General features: G+C 49.2%; 1 protein-coding gene across 2 annotated transcripts in view; it reads left to right on the top strand.

Moving 5' to 3' along the window:
* Nucleotides 1–8,478: 8,478 nt before the first annotated feature.
* The window catches only part of NUP210 (nucleoporin 210), a 102,683-nt gene continuing 89,057 nt past the window's right edge, over nt 8,479–22,104 (top strand). Inside the window, exon 1 of one of the 2 annotated variants that reach the window (XM_033210769.1) lies at nt 8,479–8,763. In XM_033210769.1, the coding sequence (XP_033066660.1) occupies nt 8,597–8,763 (167 nt within the window). In that variant the 5' untranslated portion in view covers nt 8,479–8,596. The remainder of the gene's footprint in view (nt 8,764–22,104) is intronic. The other variant, XM_033210767.1, reaches the window with a different exon arrangement.

Here is a 22,104-nt window from a genome sequence, read left to right as displayed (position 1 = left end):
TTGCCTCAGCCTCCCGAGTAGCTGGCCTACAGGTGCCTGCCACCACAGCTGGCTAGTTTTTATATTTTTAGTGGAGACAGGATTTCACCATGTTGGTCAGGATGGTCTTGAAATTCTGACCTCAGGTGATCTGCCCACTTCGGCCTCCCAAAGTGCTGGGATTACAGGCGTGAGTCACCGCACCTGGCCTTCCTTTTTAAGACTAAATATTATTCCATTGAATGGATAGATCACGTTTTGTTTATTTGTCCATCAATGGATGAATTGCATAGCTTCTACCTTTTGGCTACCATAGCTTACCTTTGTGAATAATGCTGCTATGAACATGGGTATACGATTATACGATTATAGGCTTTCAGTTGTGTTGGGTATACCCAGATGTGGGATTGCTGAATCATATGGTAATTCTACATTTAATTTTTTGAGGAAATACTATACTTTTTTGTTATAGCTGCATCTTTTTTTTTTTTTTTTTTTTTTTTTTTTTTTTTTGAGATGGAGTTTCGCTCTTGTTGCCTAGGCTGGAGTGCAATGGCACAATCTCGGCTCACTGCAGCCTCCACCTCCCAAGTTCAAGCGATTCTCCTGCTTCAGCCTCCTGAGTAGCTGAAATTACAGACATGCACCACTGCACCCGGCTAATCGGCTAATTTTGTATTTTTAGTAGAGATGGGGTTTCTCCATGTTGGTCAGGCTGGTCTCGAACTCCCGACCTCAGGTGTGCCACCTGCCTCGGCCTCCCAAAGTGTTGGGATTACAGACATGAACCACCATGCCCAGCCTGTTTTTAGTCTTTATGTAGTTCAATTTATTTATTTTTTACTTTAGTTGCATTGTTGAATTTTAATAACATAAAAGCTTTAAAATAAAACTTTTCTTTCTCTCTCCCTTCCTTCCTTCCTTCCTTTCTTTCTTTTTTTTTTTTTTTTTCAGGGTCTCTGTTGCCCAGGCTGGAGTATACTGGTGAGATCATAGCTCCCTGCAGCCTAGAACTCCTGAGGTCAAGTGATTCTCCCACCTCAGCCTCCTGAGCAGCTAGGACTACAGGTGTGTGCCACCATGCCCAGCTAAATTTGTATATATATATTTTTTTAGAGATAGGATCTCACTATGTTGTCCATGCTATTCTCACCCTCCTGGCCTCAAGCAATCCTCCTGCCTTGGCCTCCCAAAGCACTGGGATTACAGGCATGAGTCACTGCACCTGGCCTAAAATAAAACATTTTTCGAAATTGATCCTTTTTTAGCAATGCATTCTACATGGATGTTGATTTACAGAACTCCTAGAACATCTGCCACCCATATACATCAGTTCGGCTCATGTGTTTGTTCCCAGAGTAAGCTTATAACTTTTTGGCATCCTTTGAGCTTGCTTCGGGGACAGTTGTTTTCTCCAACCCTTACGGTACTATACATTGTTGTGTTTAAACTGTAGATTTGAGATAACCAGTGATGGCATAGTGATTATAAAGACAAATCTGAGTTACTGCTATTCAGCTATTCTATGCTGAATGTAACTAAAAATACATTAATGGAATTTTTAAAATATTAAACCACGACCTTTTCCTTGTTTGTAATATTTATTTTATTTTATTTATTTATTTTTTTTGAGACGGAGTCTCGCTCTGTCGCCCGGGCTGGAGCGCAGTGGCCGGATCTCAGCTCACTGCAAGCTCCGCCTCCCGGGTTTACACCATTCTCTGGCCTCAGCCTCCCAAGTAGCTGGGACTACAGGCGCCCGCCACCTCGCCCGGCTAGTGTTTTTTGTATTTTTTAGTAGAGACGGGGTTTCACTGTGTTAGCCAGGATGGTCTCGATCTCCTGACCTCGTGATCCACCCGTCTCGGCCTCCCAAAGTGCTGGGATTACAGGCTTGAGCCACTGCGCCTGGCCTATTTATTTTATTTTTACTTAAAAATTTTGCTGGCTTGCTTATGTATAGAAAGTTTAATAAAATGTTATTTTTTCCTAGAAATTATTATATTTCATTTCATGTTTATTACTGAATATAATTTTGTCTTATAAAGGAGGAGTGGTTCAAAAACCACTCCCTAGGGGGTCCAGTTTGCTCGGTGTGCTACAGGAGGTCTGAACCACCCAGGTGGGACCAGGCCAGAGGAGTGAGTCTGGGAGGCAAAGGTCAGAGAGGATGCCTTGGAGGGCCTGGGGACCACACGCAGGAGTTTGAATTCTCTGTCAAGGGCACCTGGGAGGCTCTGGAGGGCTGGCTCCCTGAGGCATGTGCCGTGATCTGTGTTGACCACTCTGGCTCCGGGAGCTCAGAAGCAGGAAGAGTGCATTAGGTTCACCAGAGAAACAGAATAAGAGTGTGTGTGGGGGTGTGTGTGTGTGTATGTGTGTGTGGTGGGGGGCGGGGGGACAGTGGGTTATAGAGAGGGAGAGATTATGGGAATTGATTCACATAATTATGAAGGCTGAGAAGTTCCAGAGCCTTCTGTCTACAAGTTGGAAGCCCAAGGAAGCTGGTGATATAATTTGGTCCAAGCCTGAAGGCCTTAGAGCCTGGAGAGATGATGCAGTCTAAAGACCTGAGAGCCTGGGGTCGGGGTGGGGAGTGCTGATGTAAGTTCCATAGTCCAAAATCCTGAGAATCAGGAGCTCCAGTGTCTAACAGCAGGAGAAGACAGATGCCCCAGCTCAAGTGGACAGTGAATTTGCCTTTCCTCCACTTTTGTGTTTTAGTCGGGCCCTTGAGGGATTGGATGTGTCCACTCACATTGGTAAGGGCAGATCTTTACTCAGTCTGATTCAAATGCTAATCTCATCCAGAAATGCCCTCACAGACACACCCAGAAACCATGCGTTACCAGCTATCTGGGCATCCCTTAGCCCCGTCAAGTTCACACACAAATTAACAATCACGAAAAGGGATCATGCTGCTGGTAGTTCTAGAAAGCAAGGAGTAGAGAGCCTGCACTCTTCCAGGGTTGCTGGCCTGGTGATGTCTGAGGACCCCCTTGTGTATCCAGCTAGGTTTGCTGGAATCAGATTGAGGTGGCTGGGATAACACATGTGTGCCTGGACTTCCAAGGAAGCCTGAAGGTGTGACAAGCTGGCTGCCATCACTTATTCTGCAGCCATCATCCTCTAGTGACGCCTGTGGGGAAGTACCCAGGGGCCCACAGGAAGCAAACAACTGCCAATCCTGGCAGAGGCTGAAGGTGGCAGGCATGGGGAACACATTCTGAGGAAGAGGAAACACATCCAGAAAATGGGCCCCGTGAGCGTGAGGCACGTCTGGGCATTGACTTAAGCAGCAATTTCTGTAATTAAATGTTGCCATTCTCTTAAGTATGATGGGGTTTTGGAAAGTACTTTGCAAAGGTGGAAGCCATTCCAGTGCTCCTGGTGTTTTTCTTCTTTTTTATTTTTCCCAAAGCCAAGGTTTCCAGCTCAGAGGTGATGCTGAAGGTCCACAGTGGGTGTCCTTTTCCTCCATTTCCAGAGTTCATAACCAAAACCTGGGGGCAGACTTGTGTGAGGGGGAAACCCTATTGCTGCTGCAGTGGGGCCCAGGCAAGGGGGAACTCAGCTTGCGGATGTTTGAAAACACAAATGTCTACTCCAGCGGTAAAAGGGCAACATTTAAATTCAAGGAGAAAAAGAGAGATGGAGAAGGAAACCTATAGATTGAAAGAGACTTAAAAGACATTTCAATCAATTGCAATGTGTGAACTTTACTTATATCCTGAAAGTCAAAGTATAAACTGTAAAAAGGTATTATGACATGTATGAGACAGTTGGAAATTTGAACTCTAACAATATTTTATGACCATAAGATTACTGTTAACTTTTTTTGTGTGATAATAGTATTGTGGTTATATTTGTAAAAGGGTCCTTATCTGTCAGCGATACACATTGAAATACAGGTGAAATGACAGGATATCTTGGATTTGTTTCAAAATGAGATAGGGTGGGGCCTGGGGTGACTGCAGAAGCAGCAGACTTGGCTGTGGATTGTGGCCACAGAGCTGGACAGTCATGGGGCTTCATTAAACCACTCTGTCTACTCTATGACTCTTTAAGGTTCCCCATTGTGGAATTATTCTTTCTCTCTCTCTCTTTTTTTTTTCTTGAGACGGACTCTCGCTCTGTCGCCCAGGCTGGAGTGCAGTGGCACGATCTCTGCTCACTGCAAGCTCCGCCTGCCGGGTTCTCGCCATTCTCCTGCCTCAGCCTCCTGAGTAGCTGGGACTACAGGCGCCTGCCACCACATAAGACTAATTTTTTGTATTTTTAGCAGAGGCGGGGTTTCACCGTGTTAGCCAGAAGGGTCTCGATCTCCTGACCTCGTGATCCGCCCGCCTCGGCCTCCCAAAGTATTGGGATTACAGGCGTGAGCCACCGCGCCTGGCCTAGAATGATTTTTTTAAAATTACTGTTTGGGCCGTGTTTGGGCCGGGCGTGGTGGCTCATGCCTGGCTAACACGGTGACACCCCATCTCTACTAAAAATACAAAAAAATTAGCCGGGCACCTATAGTCCCAGCTACCGGGAGGCTGAGGCAGGAGAATGGCGTGAACTTGGGAGGCGGAGCTTGCAGTGAGCCGAGATCGTGCCACTGCACTCCAGCCTGGGCAACAGAGCGACACTCCGTCTCAAAAAAAAAAAAAATAATAATAATAATAAAATTACTGTTTGGGTCGGGCGCAGTGGCTCATGGCTGTAATCCCAGCACTTTGGGAGTCTGAGGGGCATGGATCCTTTGAGCCTAGGAGTTCGAGACCAGCCAGGGCAACATGGCAAAACCCTGTCTCTACAAAACAAAAAACAAAAAGCAAAAATTAGCCAGGTGTGGTGGCACACACCTATAATCCCAGTTATTCAGGAGGCTGAACTGGGAGAATCGCTGGAGCCCAGGAGGTAGAGGCTGCAGTGAGCCGAGATTGTGCCACTGCACTCCAGCCTGGGTGACAGAGTGAGATCCTGTATCAAAAATAAATAAATAAAATACAAATAAAAATTACTGTTGTCACGAAAAGATGGTGGATAGGCTCTAATAGGACATCTCCCTAGGGAAAAGTTAATTGCCTTGAAAAATCTCTCCATACTTTTATGCTCAAGGAGAAAGGTCAAGATTAGTGTGGTTTGTCCTTCACACTGTCTTGTGTTTGGTTATCTTCCCACTGAAGGCCCTGAGAGCAGGCCTTGGGCTCTCAGCCCTTAGCAGGAAATAGTATCCTCCAGTAAGCTGAAGGCATTCTTTCATTTTGCTGTATTTATTTTATGGCTACTTCTATTATATTTTGCAAACTGATAATGGCTTTTTATTTACAGAAGAGACAAAGTTTGCTTCTTAAGTAAATATATGTAAACACTTTGATTTAAAGACAGGAAATAAGAGTACAGGTGGTACTCAGATATTATTTTAAAAAATGATTTAGGGTGGTAGAAAGTGACAGAAGTTTGGGAGGCACTGATGAGGGTCAGGAGACATTTTCTTATCTGGTTTTAGTTATCAGGTGGGTAACTGGCTTGCTCAAATCTGTGGCCTCTTCCAGCCCAGAGGGTCTCTGTGCCCAGGAGGGAAGGCTCTGCTCAGGCCGTCGTCCATTGCTGACTCCCTCCATCTCAGATAAACACTGAGACCCAGAGAAGGGGCCCAATGCCAGGGAGTGGAAACCACACAGAGAAGGTGGGGGTGGCCCCTACACATGGACCCCTGGCTTGACCCCAGATACCATCCCATACCAGGTTTGTAGGCAAGTGAAATGGGATCTGGGGGCAAGTTTAAGGACAATGTAAAGGGTAAAATCTCAGATGGAAAACGTTTTACGCATCATTTTGTTGCCTTTTTTCGTTTGTTTTTTGAGATGGAGTTTCTCTCTTGTTGCCTATGCGTGATCTCAGGTCACTGCAACCTCCACCTCCCAGGTTCAAGTGATTCTCCTGCCTCAGCCTCCCCAGTAGCTGGGATTACAGATGCATGCCACCATGCCTGGCGAATTTTTGTATTTTTAGTAGAGATGAGGTTTCACTATGTTGGCCAGGCTGGTCTCGAACTCCTGACCTCGGATGATCTGCTTACCTTGGCCTCCCAAAGTGCTGGGATTACAGGCGAGAGCCACCGTGCCTGGTCCATTTTGTTGTCTTCCATGGATTGTTTTCTGCTGGGAAAATTTCCTGATTGCCTTAAATCACCTGAAACGTAGCTGTTTAGCAAGCTGTGTCCACTCAGATATATTTTGCTGGGCCTGTTTGTATGATTCTTTTTTTGTCTGTGTAATTAAACTTTTTTTTGAGGTAATTGTAGATTACATGCAGTTGTAACAAATAACAAGAGAGATGCTATAATATGTGCCCTTTATCCTGTTTCCATTAGTGGACATCTTGCAAAACTATGGGATAATATCACAATTAGGAAACAGACATTGATACAGTCAAGCCACCAAGCATTTCCATCCCAGGGACTCCTCATGTTGACCTTTTATAGCCACATCACTTCCTACCCCATGCCACCCCTGACCCCACAATCACTCACCTGCTCTATACTTCTATAATTTTGCCATCTCAAGAATCTTGTGTAAAAGCAAGTAAATAGTATGTAACCTTCTGTGCTTTTGTGGTGTTTGTTTTCCAGTCAGTATAATTCCCTGGAGCTTCATCCAAGATGGATGTATCAACAGTTCATTTCTTTTTGTTGCTGAATAATATTCCATGGCATAGATATGCCACAGTATTTAATCATCACCCATGAAGGACTTCTGTGCTTTTTCCAGTTTGGGCCTATTTGATAAAGCTGCTATGAACATTTTATGTACAGCTGTTTGTCGGAACATCACTTTTCATTTCTCTAGGAAAAATGTCCAAGAGTGAGATTTACCTGCCTGGCAAGACATATGTTAATGTGTGTATGTGTCATATTTCATACATACATATGTGTGTGCATGTATGTGTATGTGTGCCATATTATATATATATGCTTGTTTATGCATAAAATTTCTCTGGATGTATACTCAAGTGTGAAACACTCATTGCCTATAGGGAAGGATATTGGGTGATGGGGAGGGAGAGGAATCACTTTCACTTGGAACCCTTTTGAGCCTAAGTTTCAACCATCTGTCTGGATTACCTGTTGGAAAACAAATCAGTCTCGTGCAACCCACAAGACACCCACAGACTTCCTCACAAATACCCACTCTAAGGCTGCCTTTTCCGCACAAGTCTGCTTTTTGTTTCTTCAAAGGGAGCCCGTTGGAATTCCCCTCCCACAGCACCTGGTTCCACACAAGGCAGACCCTCACCCTCTTAGTGCCGGTATCTCCGGAGATTTCCCCTAACACACACGTTCCCTGGTCTAGGGCTCTCAGGCTTTGAGGGTGATCCCAAACACCCCGCATCACCATCCAAAAGCCCCATGATCCCTGAGGGGCAGGCTCAGCCCATGCGGGCCTCGCTGAAGCCCAGTGCGGTGTCTATGCCCAGCCCAGGGGCCGCCGCCTCCAAAAAGCCTTCCGACCCTGACTGACATTTATAGTGGCATCGTTGTGTGTCTTCTGGTTACAGTCAGCATCCACTTCCTGCACTCTTTACACAGCCGGCCGGTACACCCTCACCCCACCCTTTCCTGACCTCCCGCTAGGCTGGGCCTTCTCTGCAAGGCTAGATTCATATTTTAGCGGCACCAAGCAGTCAGGTGCCTGCTGACGCATGCCTTCATGCAACTCACTACAAAGACAGCTAAAAGCCACAGAGCACAGCGCGGAATCTAAGGCCTTCCATTGGTGTCCGGGTGGATTCCACGGTGCTGAACTTTCTTTTGTGGGTGTGGGGGCCGTGGAGGGGGTTGTGCTCTGGCAGCGTTGGCGCCCTAAATGACCTATGGGTAACCTCTAATGGCTTCCACAGGGGGTGCAGTGCGGAGGACAAGGGCTTGGGGCTCTCTGGCTGAGTGATCTGGGAGCCATTCAACCGGTTTTTTTCCTGGAGAAATGGGGATCTTAAGGCCTCTCTGGAAAGGGTGTGAGAGGGTCGAGGCGGAGTGGGCCCCGGACCTTCAGCGCTTCAGCAAGTGGCTTCCCTTTGCGAGCCCGGGGTCCCTCTTCTGGGAAGCATGGACTGGGACAAGGCAGGCTCCGGTTTTCTGCATCCCAAATGTCCTGGAGCATGTGTCCCTTCCTTGCTGACCATGGGTCCGGGCCTGAGCTCAAGGTCCAGAGCCGGTGGCCTGGCTCCCCCGCCAGGGGCACAGACTGGTGCGGGATGCGTGCTGCGGAGCGCCCGGGGGCTCCCTCTTGGGCCTTCTAGGGTCTAGGGGTCTCCGCGGGCGCGCGCGCTCAGCCTCTCCTCTCGCGGGCACGCCCCAAGCCCTCTCCCTCAGTTCCGGGGGCCCGGGCGCGCGCCCATCCCCCAGCCCCGCGTTCCAGCGCGCGGGCTGGGCTGGGGGGTGGGGTCTCCGCGAGCTCGGCCCCCAGAGTTCCCGCGCTCGGGCCCAGGAAGCGGCCGCCCCCGGCGGCCCTCGCCCCGCCCCCGCGCTCATCACCTGCTGGCCCGGCGCGCGCGGGCGGGAGCTGAGGGCAACCGGGGCGGCGCGGGCAGCTGGGCGCAGGGTCGCGGGAGGTGACGCGCGGCGAGAATGGCGGCGCGGGGCCGGGGGCTGCTGCTGCTGGCGCTGTCGGTGCTGCTAGCGCTGGGCCCCTCCGCCGCTGCGGCCAAGCTCAACATCCCCAAAGTGCTGCTGCCCTTCACGCGGGCCACGCGCGTTAACTTCACCCTGGAGGCCTCGGAGGGCTGCTACCGCTGGTGAGGCGCGCGGCCGGGCGGGCGGGGGCCGCAGGCCGGGCCGGGCCTTCGCGCTGAGAGGCTGGGCGGGCGCCTGGAAGCCGTCAGGGCCGGCAGGTGCGCGGCGCGCTCTCGCTGGGCGCTAGGCGGTGGCGGCCGAAGCGGCGGGAGCGCGCGGGTCGCCACCACTGCTCATGTCATGGCGCCGCCTGGGCCTCCGCGCCGGTGAGGCGCGAGCAGAGTGGGCCCAGCCTGGCGGCCGTGACCCGCGTGTTCTGCGTTGTACGGGAGGAGGGGTGGCCTGGGGAGCTACGTCTGGGACCGCAGGGCCCGGGCCCGCCTGACGCGGGAGTGGGCGCCGGGGCCACTGGGCCGCACTTCCCTTGTGTCTGGGATCCCGGCTCGGGTTTGTCTGTGACCGTCCTCGCCCTGGCATGGGAAGTGAGTCTGTGGGAGACGAAGCGCAGCGCCTAGCGTCGCGGGTAGGAACGGAGACCCTGGAGGCAAGGAATTTTGGAGGGAAGCCCAGGGGCCGCTTTACAGAGGCGAAGTGAGGCGAGGCAAGCCGGCGCTTCCCCTCAGGCTGCCTCGGCATGGGTCCTGACGTTCAGGGCATTTCCATTACCCTCCCTCCCGGGTTGGGAGTTCTCCATGGGGTCGATTGCGGAGTGTAACCCTGTGGAACCACAAGGACCTATGAAACCAGAGACCGACACTGACAGGGCGGTGCGGTCCAGCCGTTACGTTACATTTTGCAGACGGGGGGAATGGAGCTCCTGCCCCTGGCAAGGCTGCGTGGGCGCGACTGAACCCCCCTCAGCTTCCCAGCCCAGCCCTGTTAGGGGTGAAAAGATGGGCTTCCGCCCTTCCTACCCCCAGGGTACTCATTGGTTGCTCCCTTTATTTCTCCGTTCCAAGGCTGGGTCAAGGTTGAGGCAGAACGAGGTGTGACCACATGACAGAGAGAGCCATGTGTGTAAGCCTGGACATGTGTGTGTTAAGTCTGAGTATTAGTCTGTGCGTGTGTGATGCCTGAAGCTCAGACCAGCCAGCTTTCTCTGTTGCTTGCACTACTTGCCCTATTTCTTTTCTTTTCTTTTTTTTTTTTGAGACAAAGTTTTGCTTTGTTCAAGCTGAAGTGCAGTGGTGCGATTTCGGCTCACTGCAACATCCACCTTCTAGTTCAAGCGATTCTCCCGCCTCAGCCTCCCGAGTAGTTGGGATTACAGGTGCAGACCACCTGGCTAATTTTTTTTTTTTAGAGACGGAGTTTCGCCCTTGTTGCCCAGGCTGGAGTGCAGTGGTGCAATCTTGGCTCACTGCAACTTCCACCTCCCTGGTTCAAGCGATTCTCCTGCCTCAGCCTCCCGACTAGCTGGGATTATAGGCGCCCACCACCACACCCAGCTAGTTTTTTGCATTTTTAGTAGATACGGGGTTCACTATGTTGGCCAGGCTGGTCTTGAACTCCTGACCTCAGGCATCCACCCACCTCAGCTTCCCAAAATGCTGAGATTACAGGCGTAAGCCACCATGCCTGGCTCACCTGGCCAATTTTTGTATTTTTGATAGAGTGGGATTTCACCATGTTGGTCAGGCTGGTGTCGAACTCCTGACCTCAAGTGATCCGCCCGCCTCTGCCTCCCAAGGTGCTGGGATTACAGGCGTGAGCCACTGCACCCGGCCTGCCCTATTTCTTTTTTGAAGGTCTCCTTCCTGAAATCAAGAAGTACTAGGTCAGCCCATTGCATTTTGGGTTTAGTGCTTTATGCGCCTGGAGGCTCCTATTTCTGGCCTGATGTCAGAGGCTGAACTTGGACGTTAGGTTTTCTGTATCCCAGTCTAAGACCTTGTCTTGTGTGGGAAAATCAGCTGTTAGTCAATACTGTGGCAGGGATACATGCTCATTCTCTTGTTGAAGCTGTCTGTACTCTTAGTATGTGGGCAAGAAAGAAGAAACTGGGTATTAAAAACAGCTGGCTTCAAGTGAATCCCTTTGGATATATTTGTGTGTTACTTTCTCTGAAATTCTATAGCTGTACTTTTTTTCTTTTTCTAAACTAACAACACTTTTTCCCCCCAACATCATTTTCTTTTCTGAGAGGAGCTGAAGGGTGTTGGTGGATTTTAATTTACTTGGTAGGAAAAAGGGAAAAAACATTCTTAATCTCTGATGCATCAGGGAAGTGATAAGTACCTTATAATGGGTTTGGCGTTGATCTGCAGTTTGTATTGCAAATGTGTGACTGCAGATGTGTGACTGCTATCCACAGTGTCTTCTCAGAGGTGTTTGATGATTGTGATTCCCCCTTAACTTGACAGGAAGACATTCTGTCAATCAAGCACTGAGAATATTTTCTTTATTTTTAGTAGTGCTGTTCCTAGTGTAGTCATCTATTGCTGCAGTTTTGAAGAATCTCCTCTGGAGATTTTAAGAGCCGGCCTGTAGACATATATCCACAGTCCTCTAAACCTGGGAAGAACATTACCTCTTCATTCAGAGAGTTCATTGTTAAGTCTCTGAGACGAAAAAGAAAATGAGAATTCTGCCAGACCCTGTGGGAACATTTGCACATCCTTTGAATTTGCAGCTGAGCTCTAAGTTTACAGAAATCACTGTGTGTGCCTGAGCCAGCAGCTTCATGTTTACTTTTCCTTTTTTTTTTTTTTTTTTTATTGTATAGCATCAAAATTGGACAGTTTTAGGGCCAAGGGAACCTTAGAGGTCATCTAGTTTAAACATCCTGTGTTTCATATGGGAAAACCTGAGCCTCAGAAGGGGAAGTGATCTCTGGGAAGTCTTGTAGTGATGGACACTGAGTTGGAGCAGTAGCTGCTGGGATCCCTCCCTGTCCCATGCCATTAGACCTGGGGACTTGCAGCCTCTGGCTAATTTGCCAGCCTCTAATTGAGTCTCTCCAACTACACCCAGCCAGCACTGGTTTTGTGACAAATTCCTGATTCCTTCTAGATATTTTGCATGATTGAAAGTGTTCCATAAAGTATATTTCATTTGCTCCTTTTAAAGGTATCCTTTTATATACAAAACCACCTTATGTTGAAAACTGAGAGAACAGATGAAAAAAGAAATCATGCCATAATCTTCTAGCTGTAATACAATCACAGGCAGCATTTTGGTTTCTTTTCGGTCACTTATGTTTCCCCTCCTAGCTCCTTTCTTACATTGCCGGGAACCTGGTTATTTGGGCACCTTGGGAACCTCCTCCCCTGCCAACACTGGCTAGCATTGAAGCCTAAGCACTGCTCTGTTGCTTCTTCTTGAGGGCTCCGCATCTGAGCATCTTTCTGCTGGGTTGAAGTTGCCTCCTTATTGATTCTTTCCCTGCCGTGGAGTCCCAGGGTATTCTGGGTCCTCCAGCGGGGGGGCCCTGTCTTGGAGAAAGTGAGTGGCTCAGATTGGTTTCCCAGGGGTTGAGCCTGAGGCAGGATTCTGCTGCCCGTGGTTTACAGAGAAAGTGCTCTGCTGGGCAGCTGGGTAGGGAAGGGAGGCTGCCTGCATGTTGTCCTGCCTTCAGGCGAAGAGACCAAGCTTTGAGCTTTTGTACCCACCGTCAGGCAGCCATTGGTTCCCCTGGGGAAGGGGATGTTGTGCCACCTCCCAAGCCTCTTGCAGAGACACCCTGTTTTGAATTATGACCTGCAGCTCCCCTGGCTGAGGTGGGGAGGAGATGTGGACCTGCCCGGTGAACAGCATCCAGACACAGCACGCACAGTGACCGCCATACAGTGCACAGATTTCTCCTTTCCTGCTCCTGACAGTCTCTCCTGGGCACCTTGGAACCACCTAATGTATGTGCCAGGCCTGGTCCTGCACCAGGGTACACCCTCTCTTATGTGGTCTGGGGCACTTCTCAGTCACAGGTATAAGGATTCTCAAACAGGCAGATGGGAGCCCTTTCAGGGCCAGGGAGGGGACTGGTCCCTATGCTGTGGAGCTTGACCTTGGAGCATGCTATACCCCAGGCAGCTCAGATGACCCCTGGGGAGTCCCTCTTTGCTGAGGGGTGACTATGAGAGGCCAGAGGCCAGCACTACCCTTGCATGTGGATGTCCTGGGTCCCTCTCCCTGCCCCGGCAGGGGAAGCTGCAGCAAGTCCCCTCACAGGCCTTCATGGGTGAAGTTGGGTCAGGAAGGGTGAGGGATGCACGTTGAGCCAGGTCAGAGTGTCATCCGGCCCAGCTGCCTTCTGCTGGGCTCAGAGACCCTGAGCCTCTGGGACAGGAGCAGGTCAGCAGGTCACATACTGGAAACCGCACAGGTGAGGCAGCAGGGCCTGTAAGACGTTGTACCATAGTCAAAATAAAAAATTCACAAAGTATAAACAACCCAAAAGAGGGAGTTGAATTTGACAAGAGGCCCCCAGTTTGCTCTTCTGTACCTCCTTCACTTGGCCTTGCCTGAGCCCACACTTGTACTTCTGCTGTCTTTGTTGAGAGCGTTTTTCCCCTGTACCGTTCGATTTGTGTGCATGCTGCATCCCCACACACCTAGGCCAAATCTCTGTCTCCTTTCTTATGCCCAGCCTTAGAATCGCAGGCTTTGGTCGATTGTGTTATCTGGGCCTATTTGATGGCATTTCTGGCAGTTAGAAGGTGAGGTGGAGATACTAGAGCTCCCGCAGGGCCCGGGAGAGGGCACACGGTGAAGACCCATCCTGCCCAAGCACCAGGAGACAAGCACTGATGGGCAGCACATGTTTCACAGAGGAGGGCTGGAGAGTGACTGAATAAGAGGTGACTCTTTTTATTTTTTGAGATGGAGTCTCGCTCTGTTGCCAGGCTGGAGTGCAGTGGCATGATCTCGGCACACTGCAGCCTCCACCTCCCGGGTTTAAGCTATTCTCCTGCCTCAGCCTCCCAAGTAGCTAGGACTACAGGCACACGCCCAGCTAATTTCTGTGTTTTTAGTAGAGACGGGATTTCACCATGTTGGCCAGGATGGTCTAGATCTCTTGACTTTGTGATGTACCCGCCTCAGCCTCCCGAAGTGCTGGGATTACAGGCGTGAGCCACCACACCCAGCTGTCTGTGACTCTTATTATGAGTCAGGCACTTCTTGAGGTCCTGGGATGTGACAATGAAGCAGCAGGAGATGCCCTGCTCTTGGGGACTCACAGCTGATTGCCTAAGTTAAACGGTTAATTAAGATGACATCTGTGGATGCATGTGAGGCAGGAGTAAGTTCTGAAGAAAACAGAACTGCAAGGCGTGGAATGCGTTTTGGGGAGGATGCTCAGCATAAGCCTCCTGGGAGTCGAACTAGGAGTGGAGTGGGGTTGAGTTGGAGGGGAAAGCAAGTGCAAAGGCCTGGAGGAGAGATGGAACTTGTCAGAAGTGCACAAAGGCAGCACATTTGGCCGGGGCAAGGGGGCTAGGAGGAAGGGTGGAGAGGTTGGCAGGGCGGGGCCATGTGGGACCTTGTGGGCTGTGGTTAGGAGACAGGAAGGAGAATGCCAGGTCAGATGTTGGGCAGGGCTAGACTGGACCTGATTTTGGGGCCTTGTTCTTCCCAGCCCCTGAGAGTTGTCTGTAGCTGTGGCCCCTGCAGGGCTGGACTAGGCCTTGCTTAACTGCCTTCACGAAGCCCACAGCAGGGAAGTGCCAGGAAGTGTCTGTGGACCTGGGTTGACCTGGGCCTTGGGTGATTTTCTTCCTGCTTCCTTTGTGGGTCCCCCACTCTGCCTGAGCTCTGTCAGCCCCGTGAGGTGGCTTCCACTCTGTAGACCCTGCATTTGGGCACCGTTAGGGGCTGAACCCTGCGGGTATATAGGAGGTGGCCTGTGTCATCCACCACCCTCACCCATCCTTGTTTGTGCAACTCTCACTTCTCTTTTCTTTTCACTGTTGCTTTCTGGCTTGACCCAGATCCCTGAGTTCCCCTACGGCCTGCCCGCCTCCTGTTCCTGTGTTGTGAAGAGTGGGGAGCACCCCCTCAAAGGCATTGCCTGCCAGACGCCAGCACATTCTGTGTGCCAGTGGAGCCTCATGCGACAGTGGGAATGAGAAAGATTCACTCTCTCAAAACTCACTGTCAGTCCTTTAATTTTCTTCAAAATAGAAGTTTTCTTCTGGTGTCCGTATGTGGTTTACATATTTTTTTATTTTAAATTGTGGTAAAATATATATAACATATAATTGACCTCCTTAACCATTTTTAGGTATAGAGTTCTGTGGCATGAAGTACATTCACAATTGTGCAGCCACCTCCACCATCCACCTTCAGAACTCTTTCATCTTCCCAAATGGACACTTCATACCCATTAAATAGTAACTCCCTATTTTCTCCTGCTCAGGCCTTGGCCAACATGGTCTTTTCCTTGCACTCTTTGATGTTTGCCTGTTTCCCAAGAGAACAGGCAGACTCCCAGAGTCTTTGTAGGCAGCAGCTTCCCCCCAGGACCTACTGACACTGCTTTGAGTCATCTGGATGGATGGCAAACACTATGAGATTTTTATTTACACTAGTGTGTAAGGTTTCTTTCTTTTTTTTCTTTTTTTTGAGACAGATTCTCCCTCTGTCGCCCAGGCTGGAGTGCAGTGATGCCATCTCACTGCAAGCTCCGCCTCCCGGGTTCCTGCCATTCTCCTGCCTCAGCCTCCGGAGTAGCTGGGACTACAGGTGCCCGCCACCACGCCCAGTTAATTTTTTGTATTTTTTTTAGTAGAGACAGGGTTTCACCATGTTAGCCAGGATGGTCTTGATCTCCTGACCTCGTGATCCGCCTGCCTCAGCCTCCCGAAGTGCTAGGATTACAGGACTAAGCCACTGCTTTTTTTTTTTGAGACAGAGTCTCACTCTGTCGCCCAGGCTGGAGTGCAGTGGCACGATCTCGGCTCACTGCAAGCTCTGCCTACCGAGTTCATGCCAACATGCCTGGCCCAATGGTGCTTTTAAAAATCAGTATTGGCCAGGCACGGTGGCCCACACCTGTAATCCTAGCACTTTGGGAGGCCGAGGTGGGCGGATCACCTGAGGTCGGGAGTTTGAGACCAGCCTGACCAGTATGGAGAAACCTCATTTCTACTAAAAATACAAAATTAGCTGGACATGGTGTTGCATGCCTTTTCCTAGCTACTCAGGAGGCTGAGGCAGGAGAATCACTTGAACCCGGGAGGTGGAGGTTACAGTGAGCTGAGATTGTCCCATTACACTCCAGCCTAGGCAACAAGAGTGAAACTGTCTCAAAAAAAAAAAGAAAAAGAAAAAAAAAATCAGTAATAGCTAAGCGTGGTGGCTCACACCTGTTATCCTAGCACTTTGGGAGGCCAAGGTGGGTGGATTGCCTGAGCTCAGGAGTTTGAGACCAGCCTGGGCAACATGGTGAAACCCTGTTTCTACTAAAATACAAAAAAAAAAAACAAATTTGCTGGGTGTGGTGATGTGCACGTGTAGTCCCAGCTACTCAGGAGGCTGAGGCAGGAGAATCACTTGAACCCGAGAGGCAGAGGTTGCAGTGAGCCTATATTGCACCACTGCACTCCAACTTGGGTGACAGAATGAGACTCCATCTCCAAAAAAAAAATAGTGTTCAGGATACATTTGGAGGTAGGGGCTGATTCAGGTGGATGTTAAAGCCATCTTCTGCTTGGGTCTGGAGGCAGCACCAGGTAAAGGTGGGAGGCCTGTGGCCTTGTTTTGAACTCCGTTTGTCCTAGCACAAGGGAGCAGGAGAGTGTCCAGACCAGGGGTTCTGAGCTAGACTACACTAAGGCCCGTGTATAGGGATGTGGCTTCATGAAGGTCAGTTAACATCCATGCAAAGGATTCCTCATGTATCAAATGGAGGTTTTAATAGGATTGTTGGGAAGCAAATGAAATGTTTATGATATGTTTCACTCTGTGATTGACACATAATAAAGCATAGAATAAATGAAAGTTTCAAGATCATTGCCAGCATGGTCAGGTTCTGGCGAAGGCTGTCTTCTAGGTTTTAGACTGTCCACTCCTTGCGACATCCTCGAGTGGTGGGAAGGGATGAGCAGCTCTGTGGGACCTCTTTTACAAAGGCACTTAGTCCATCCATGAGGACTCAGACTTCATGACCTAATCACACACCAAAAGCCCCACCTGCTAACACGTGTCATCACCTTGGAGGTGAGGTTTTCAACGTCTGAATTTTGGGGGGACACAGACATTCAGACCATAGCAGACAGGCACCCATAGAAAAGTTGAGTGTTGTTACTGAAAGGTATGTGGAAGCGGGCAGCCCAAACCCAGCACGTGTCCCTCACAGAAATGACACTCACAGGTTGGCTGCTTGCCTGTTGACAGTTGTTTGTGGGAAGGGCATGGGAGGCCTACAGACCCCGGGCTTACAGAGGAGCTGGTGTGATGAGGGAGGACATTGAGCAGAACAGAGTCAGGTGCCTTTAAGGAGGCAACCTGGCCATGTGACAGCACCAGAGCTCAGTCTCAACAGCCGTCAGGTGGGCACACGAAACCTGCTGCTGCACAGAGCTTTTGGGATGCGCTGAAAACACTTGCAAAGCATGCAGCCCTAGATGCCTTCTGTTCCACTTGGTACATTTGATAAAATTAAGTTTGTAATTAAAAACCTTTTTTTTTTTTTTTTTTGAGACAGGGTCTCTCCCTGTCACCCAGGCTGGAGTGCAGTGGTGCCACCTCAGCTCACAGCAACATCTGCCTCCTGGGTTCAAGCAATTCTCCTGCCTCAGCCTCCTGAGTAGCTGAGATTACAGGTGCATGCCACAATGCCTGGCTAATTTTTGTGTTTTTAGTAGAGATGGGGCTTCACCATGTTGGTTAGGCTAGTCTTGAACTCCTGATCTCGTGATCTGCCTGCCTTGGCCTCCCAAAGTGCTGGGATTACAGGCGTAAGCCACGGCTCCTGGCCTAAAAACCTTTTTATAAAGAAAACTCTAAGCCCAGATGGCCTTGTCTATAAATTCTGTGAAACATTTAAGGAAGAAATGATACAAGTTCTTTACAGACTCACAGGAGAGAGAGAAGGAGCAGTTGTTTCCTAATTCACTTTTATGAGGCCAACATTACACTCATTGCAAACTAGATAAAAGCATTATAAGAAAAAAAAAAAACCTACAGACCAAAAGCACAATTGTTTTAAACACTAGTTAATCAAATCCAGAAAAATAAACAAAACTAATATATGATGACCAAGTAGGGCATATCCCAGGAATGCAAGGTTGGTTCAATATTGCAAAAAAATCAGTGTAATTACCATATTAACAGAATTAAGAAGAAAAGCCATATACTTGTCTCCATGAATGAACATTCACCACCCACACATGATAGAGCCCATGCCTGCCTGTCCTTAAAGTCTCTGCTTGCACAGTGCCCCTTCAGTGATGCCTTCTCTGAGTGTCCATGGAAGATGGCAGCCCTGGCCCTCCCAGTATTTTATCTGTCTTTAGCCATTACTAAGATCCCATCTTCACTCATTCATTTTGTCTGTTCTTGTTTTCCTTCCACTAAAGTGAAAGCTCCATGAAGGTAGAGGTTAATGTGTAGTCTGTACTTAGTTGTATCCTCAGCACCTAGAACACTACCTTAAATATCATGAATAGCCCAGCATTTATGGTTTCAGTAAGTGGATGAATGCCTTAGAGGCTCCATGGAGGACCAGCAGTGCCATGGGAGCTGACAGGAAGGGCATGGGTGATGCAGATAGGGACAGTCCATGGAAGAGTTGCCATGTTTGGTGAGCGGAGAAGGTTGGACAGCATACCTGTGGGTCAAGAAGTCATGTGAGGTGGAGGGACCAGCATCAGCAGAGGAAGAAGTGGAGAAGCTAGGAGGGAGGGAGGAGTGGGAGGCAGGGGCTTTGGAACAGAGGTTGGACTTGACGGCAGGTGACTCAGGCTCTTTCTAGCAGTGCAACCTTGGGCCAGTAACCCTGTTTTAGGCCTGTATCTTTGATCCAGTCTTTAAGGATGCCTTGGTGGTATGATTGGGAGGCCTGTGAGGAGGGCCCTGACCCTAGGGCTTTAGATTCAGGCTTCAGGGAAGAGGAAGGACAGGTTCAAGCAGGAATCATCACAATGCCTTGAACTTCTGGGCTTAGGCCATCCTCTTGCATAATTGGAACTATAGGTACAAATCACTGTGCCCAGCTTTTCTCCTTTCTTTAAAAAGTAAAGTTCTTATGGTCCGAATCATGCCAAACATTGCAGGACCACGACTCTTTCATTTGAGAGCCCCCTCCTTTTTCCTAGATCTGAGAGCTGTGACAAGAGCTTTATATATATTATCTCAGCCCAGTGCTTTGCGTAGGTGCTATTTTCGTTCCCGTTGTGCAGATGAGGATGTGGCAGCCCAGGGAGGTTAGCTCGTTTGGTCAAGGTCACGCAGCTGGTGAGTGGCAGCACCCATCTGTCTTATGACCTCCCATTCCACAGATACCAACAGATGAGAGAATCGAGTGAGCCATGTCCCCATCACTGAGGGCTACTTGCTGCACTACACGAGGGGTCCCTGGGAAAGCCACACGCACCACTCCCGACTGTGAAGCCTGCCATGTGTGCCAGGTGGGGGGTGGGAGGGTGTGGGGCAGAGGTGTTGGTGAGTGGGAGGGTGGGGCAGATATGCTGCCCACCTGCTGAGGTGCAGGGAAGAACAACAGGTGTGCAGGCAAGAGGACCAAGTGTCCTTTTAGAGGAGTGGCTATTCATTTAGACTGGATGGGCCGGGGAGGGCTTTTCTGCAGAAAAGTCTCATGAGCCCGACTCTGTTTCTTTGGCCAAACCTGATGTGGAATCCAAGTGAATTGGGCTATGTGCAGGCTGACCCAGCTTTGGTGGGTGGCAGGTGAAAGTGTCGGCATCTCAGCCAGTGAGCCCTATGTGCAGACCCTGCCTTTTCTGCTTGGTGAGGCCCTGCATGTCCTTGAGCACTATGTCTTCAGACCCAGTTTTGAGTATGGGCTGAGCGGCTGCATGGGCCACCTATGGCCCAGAGCCTGTACCGGTCAGGGACTATGTGAGTTGTTGTAGCCATGTGCCTCTTCCAGCGGTTCCTCTGTTCCTCACGGTGGGTCCCAGCCAACTAGGGAGAGGCCTGTCTGGTGTTTAGAGTTCCTGATATCAGTGTAGGACATTGCCCTGCCCCTGTGCTCCCAGAGATTGGAGAATGGCAGCTTTTATCAGGCTCCATACCAGAGGAAAGGCATGGCTGGCGCTGCGGGGCTCAGTTCCCGTCTTCCATAGACCCACGCTTCCCCGAGGTGTGCCTCAGTAGTGGGTGGTGGGGACTGCAGTTACTTCATTGCCACCATTAAAATGCTGCTGCTTTTATGTACTACCTATGCTGGAATTTACTGAACATTTCCTTCAAAATGACTCACTTTTTAAAAAACATTGACATTATCTTTCGTATTAACATTTATGAACGGCTGGGCGCGGTGGCTCAAGCCTGTAATCCCAGCACTTTGGGAGGCTGAGACGGGCGGATCACGAGATCAGGAGATTGAGACTATCCTGGCTAACACGATGAAACCCCGTCTCTACTAAAAAAAATACAAAAAACTAGCCGAGCGTGGTGGCGGGCGCCTGTAGTCCCAGCTACTTGGGAGGCTGAGGCAGGAGAATGGCGAGAACCCGGGAGGCGGAGCTTGCAGTGAGCGGAGACCCGGCCACTGCAGTCCAGCCTGGGCGACTGAGCAAGACTCCGTCTCAAAAAAAAAAAAAAAAAAAAAATTTATGAGCTCATGAGTTTGGTACATTTGTTTTTCCTAAAACACTTAAATGAATACGTAATAATTCAAATGCATAATGCGTCGGTTAAAAAATAGTTCATCTGTGCATCATCTAAACTGGTGGTGGGTGTGTTATATCCTGGGGAAAATGCTCCTGCAATGGGAGAGGTATCTCGTCTGGAGTCACCAAGGTCTAGCTGCGATAGCTGGCCATGCTGGTGACAGCTGTGTGGCTTTGGGCAAATTACTTAACCTCTCTGAGCCTCAGTCTGGTTTTCCCGTGTAGGGCTGGTGGAGGATTCAGTGATAAATAGAAATGTTTAACTCTGGGCCTGACACATGGTGCCCTTTCCTTTCCTCAGTTGCCCTTCTCATTTCTTATACCCTCCCTGATTAAGGGTTTTCTGAAGGAACAGAACCACTAGGACATATATGTCATATATATAGCTCATATGCCTATATTCAGTAGACTATATGTATAGCCTATATATATATATCTTATACACACACCCCCTTCATATGTATATGAGAGATTTAATATAAGGGATTGGCTTACATGATTATGGAGGCTGACAAGTCCTAAGAGCTGCATTCAACTGGAATCTCAGGAGAGCTGATGATTTAGTTTTAGTCTGAAGGCCAGCTGGCTCAAGACTCAGAAGAGCCTGTGTTTCAGCTTGAGTCTGAAGGCAGGGACACTGGCATCCCCATTCGATGACTGTGAGGCCCAGAGCGGGATTTCTCTCTTGCTCAGGCTTTTGTTCTGTTTAGGCCATTACCTGATTAGATGAGGTCCACCCACATTAGGGGGCATCTGCTTTCCCCAGGCCACAGATTCAGATGCTAATCTCATCCAGAAACACCCTCAGAGAAATGGCCAGATTAATGTTTGACGAAATATCTGGTCACTCTGTGGCTCAGTCAAGTTAACATGTAAAGTTAATCATTACAATTCCGCCAGCACACTTTTATTTTTAATAAAAAATAGTCCTTGAATATCTCAGTGCTCTCCAGAAACGAGCTGTTCCTGCCTGCCCTCACATGTCTTATCTCCTCCTGCACTCCCTGTCTCTCTGGCTGGGTTGGTTTGATCAACTACCATGTCTGTGAAGAATTACCCTCCATGTAGATGTAATCTTCTCTCCCTAGATCCTGGAAACAGAAACATTCCTGGATTGCACATGACTGGCCAGCTCTTTAATTCCCACCATGGGAAAGAGCCAGCCTGAATCTCCAGGGACACCTATGGGGTTTTTCTAAGGCCCATCCTGGAAAGCCGTGAGGTACAGAGACAGCCCTTAGGAGGGAGGGCGCTTCTGCGTGGCCACGATAGCAGAAAGTATCCTGCTTTTAGGCTTGGAACCCCTGTGTCCTAGCCTGGCCTCCGTGGCCTTAAACCAGTCCCATTTTCCTAAGCCTTAGTTTACCGATCTGTGAGATGAGGACATAGCAGTAGTTCTCTAAGTTATAACTAACATTATAACTTACTTAGTTATAACTAACATTATAACTTACTTAGTTATAACTAACTAACATTGGGGGAAGGTATTTTTATGTAGAAGTTAGAATAACACAGAAAAGAAATAACAATATAATGAATACCCATATTCCTACCATCAGAATTAGCCATTGTGTAACAACCTATATTGATTTCCAGTTTTTTTTTAAA

The sequence above is a fragment of the Trachypithecus francoisi genome, unplaced genomic scaffold, assembly GCF_009764315.1.
Source record: "Trachypithecus francoisi isolate TF-2019V2 unplaced genomic scaffold, Tfra_2.0 Lachesis_group0, whole genome shotgun sequence".
Lineage (NCBI taxonomy): Eukaryota > Metazoa > Chordata > Mammalia > Primates > Cercopithecidae > Trachypithecus > Trachypithecus francoisi.
Note: the sequence above shows the minus strand (reverse complement) of the source record. Positions and strands in the feature narration are given on the sequence as shown.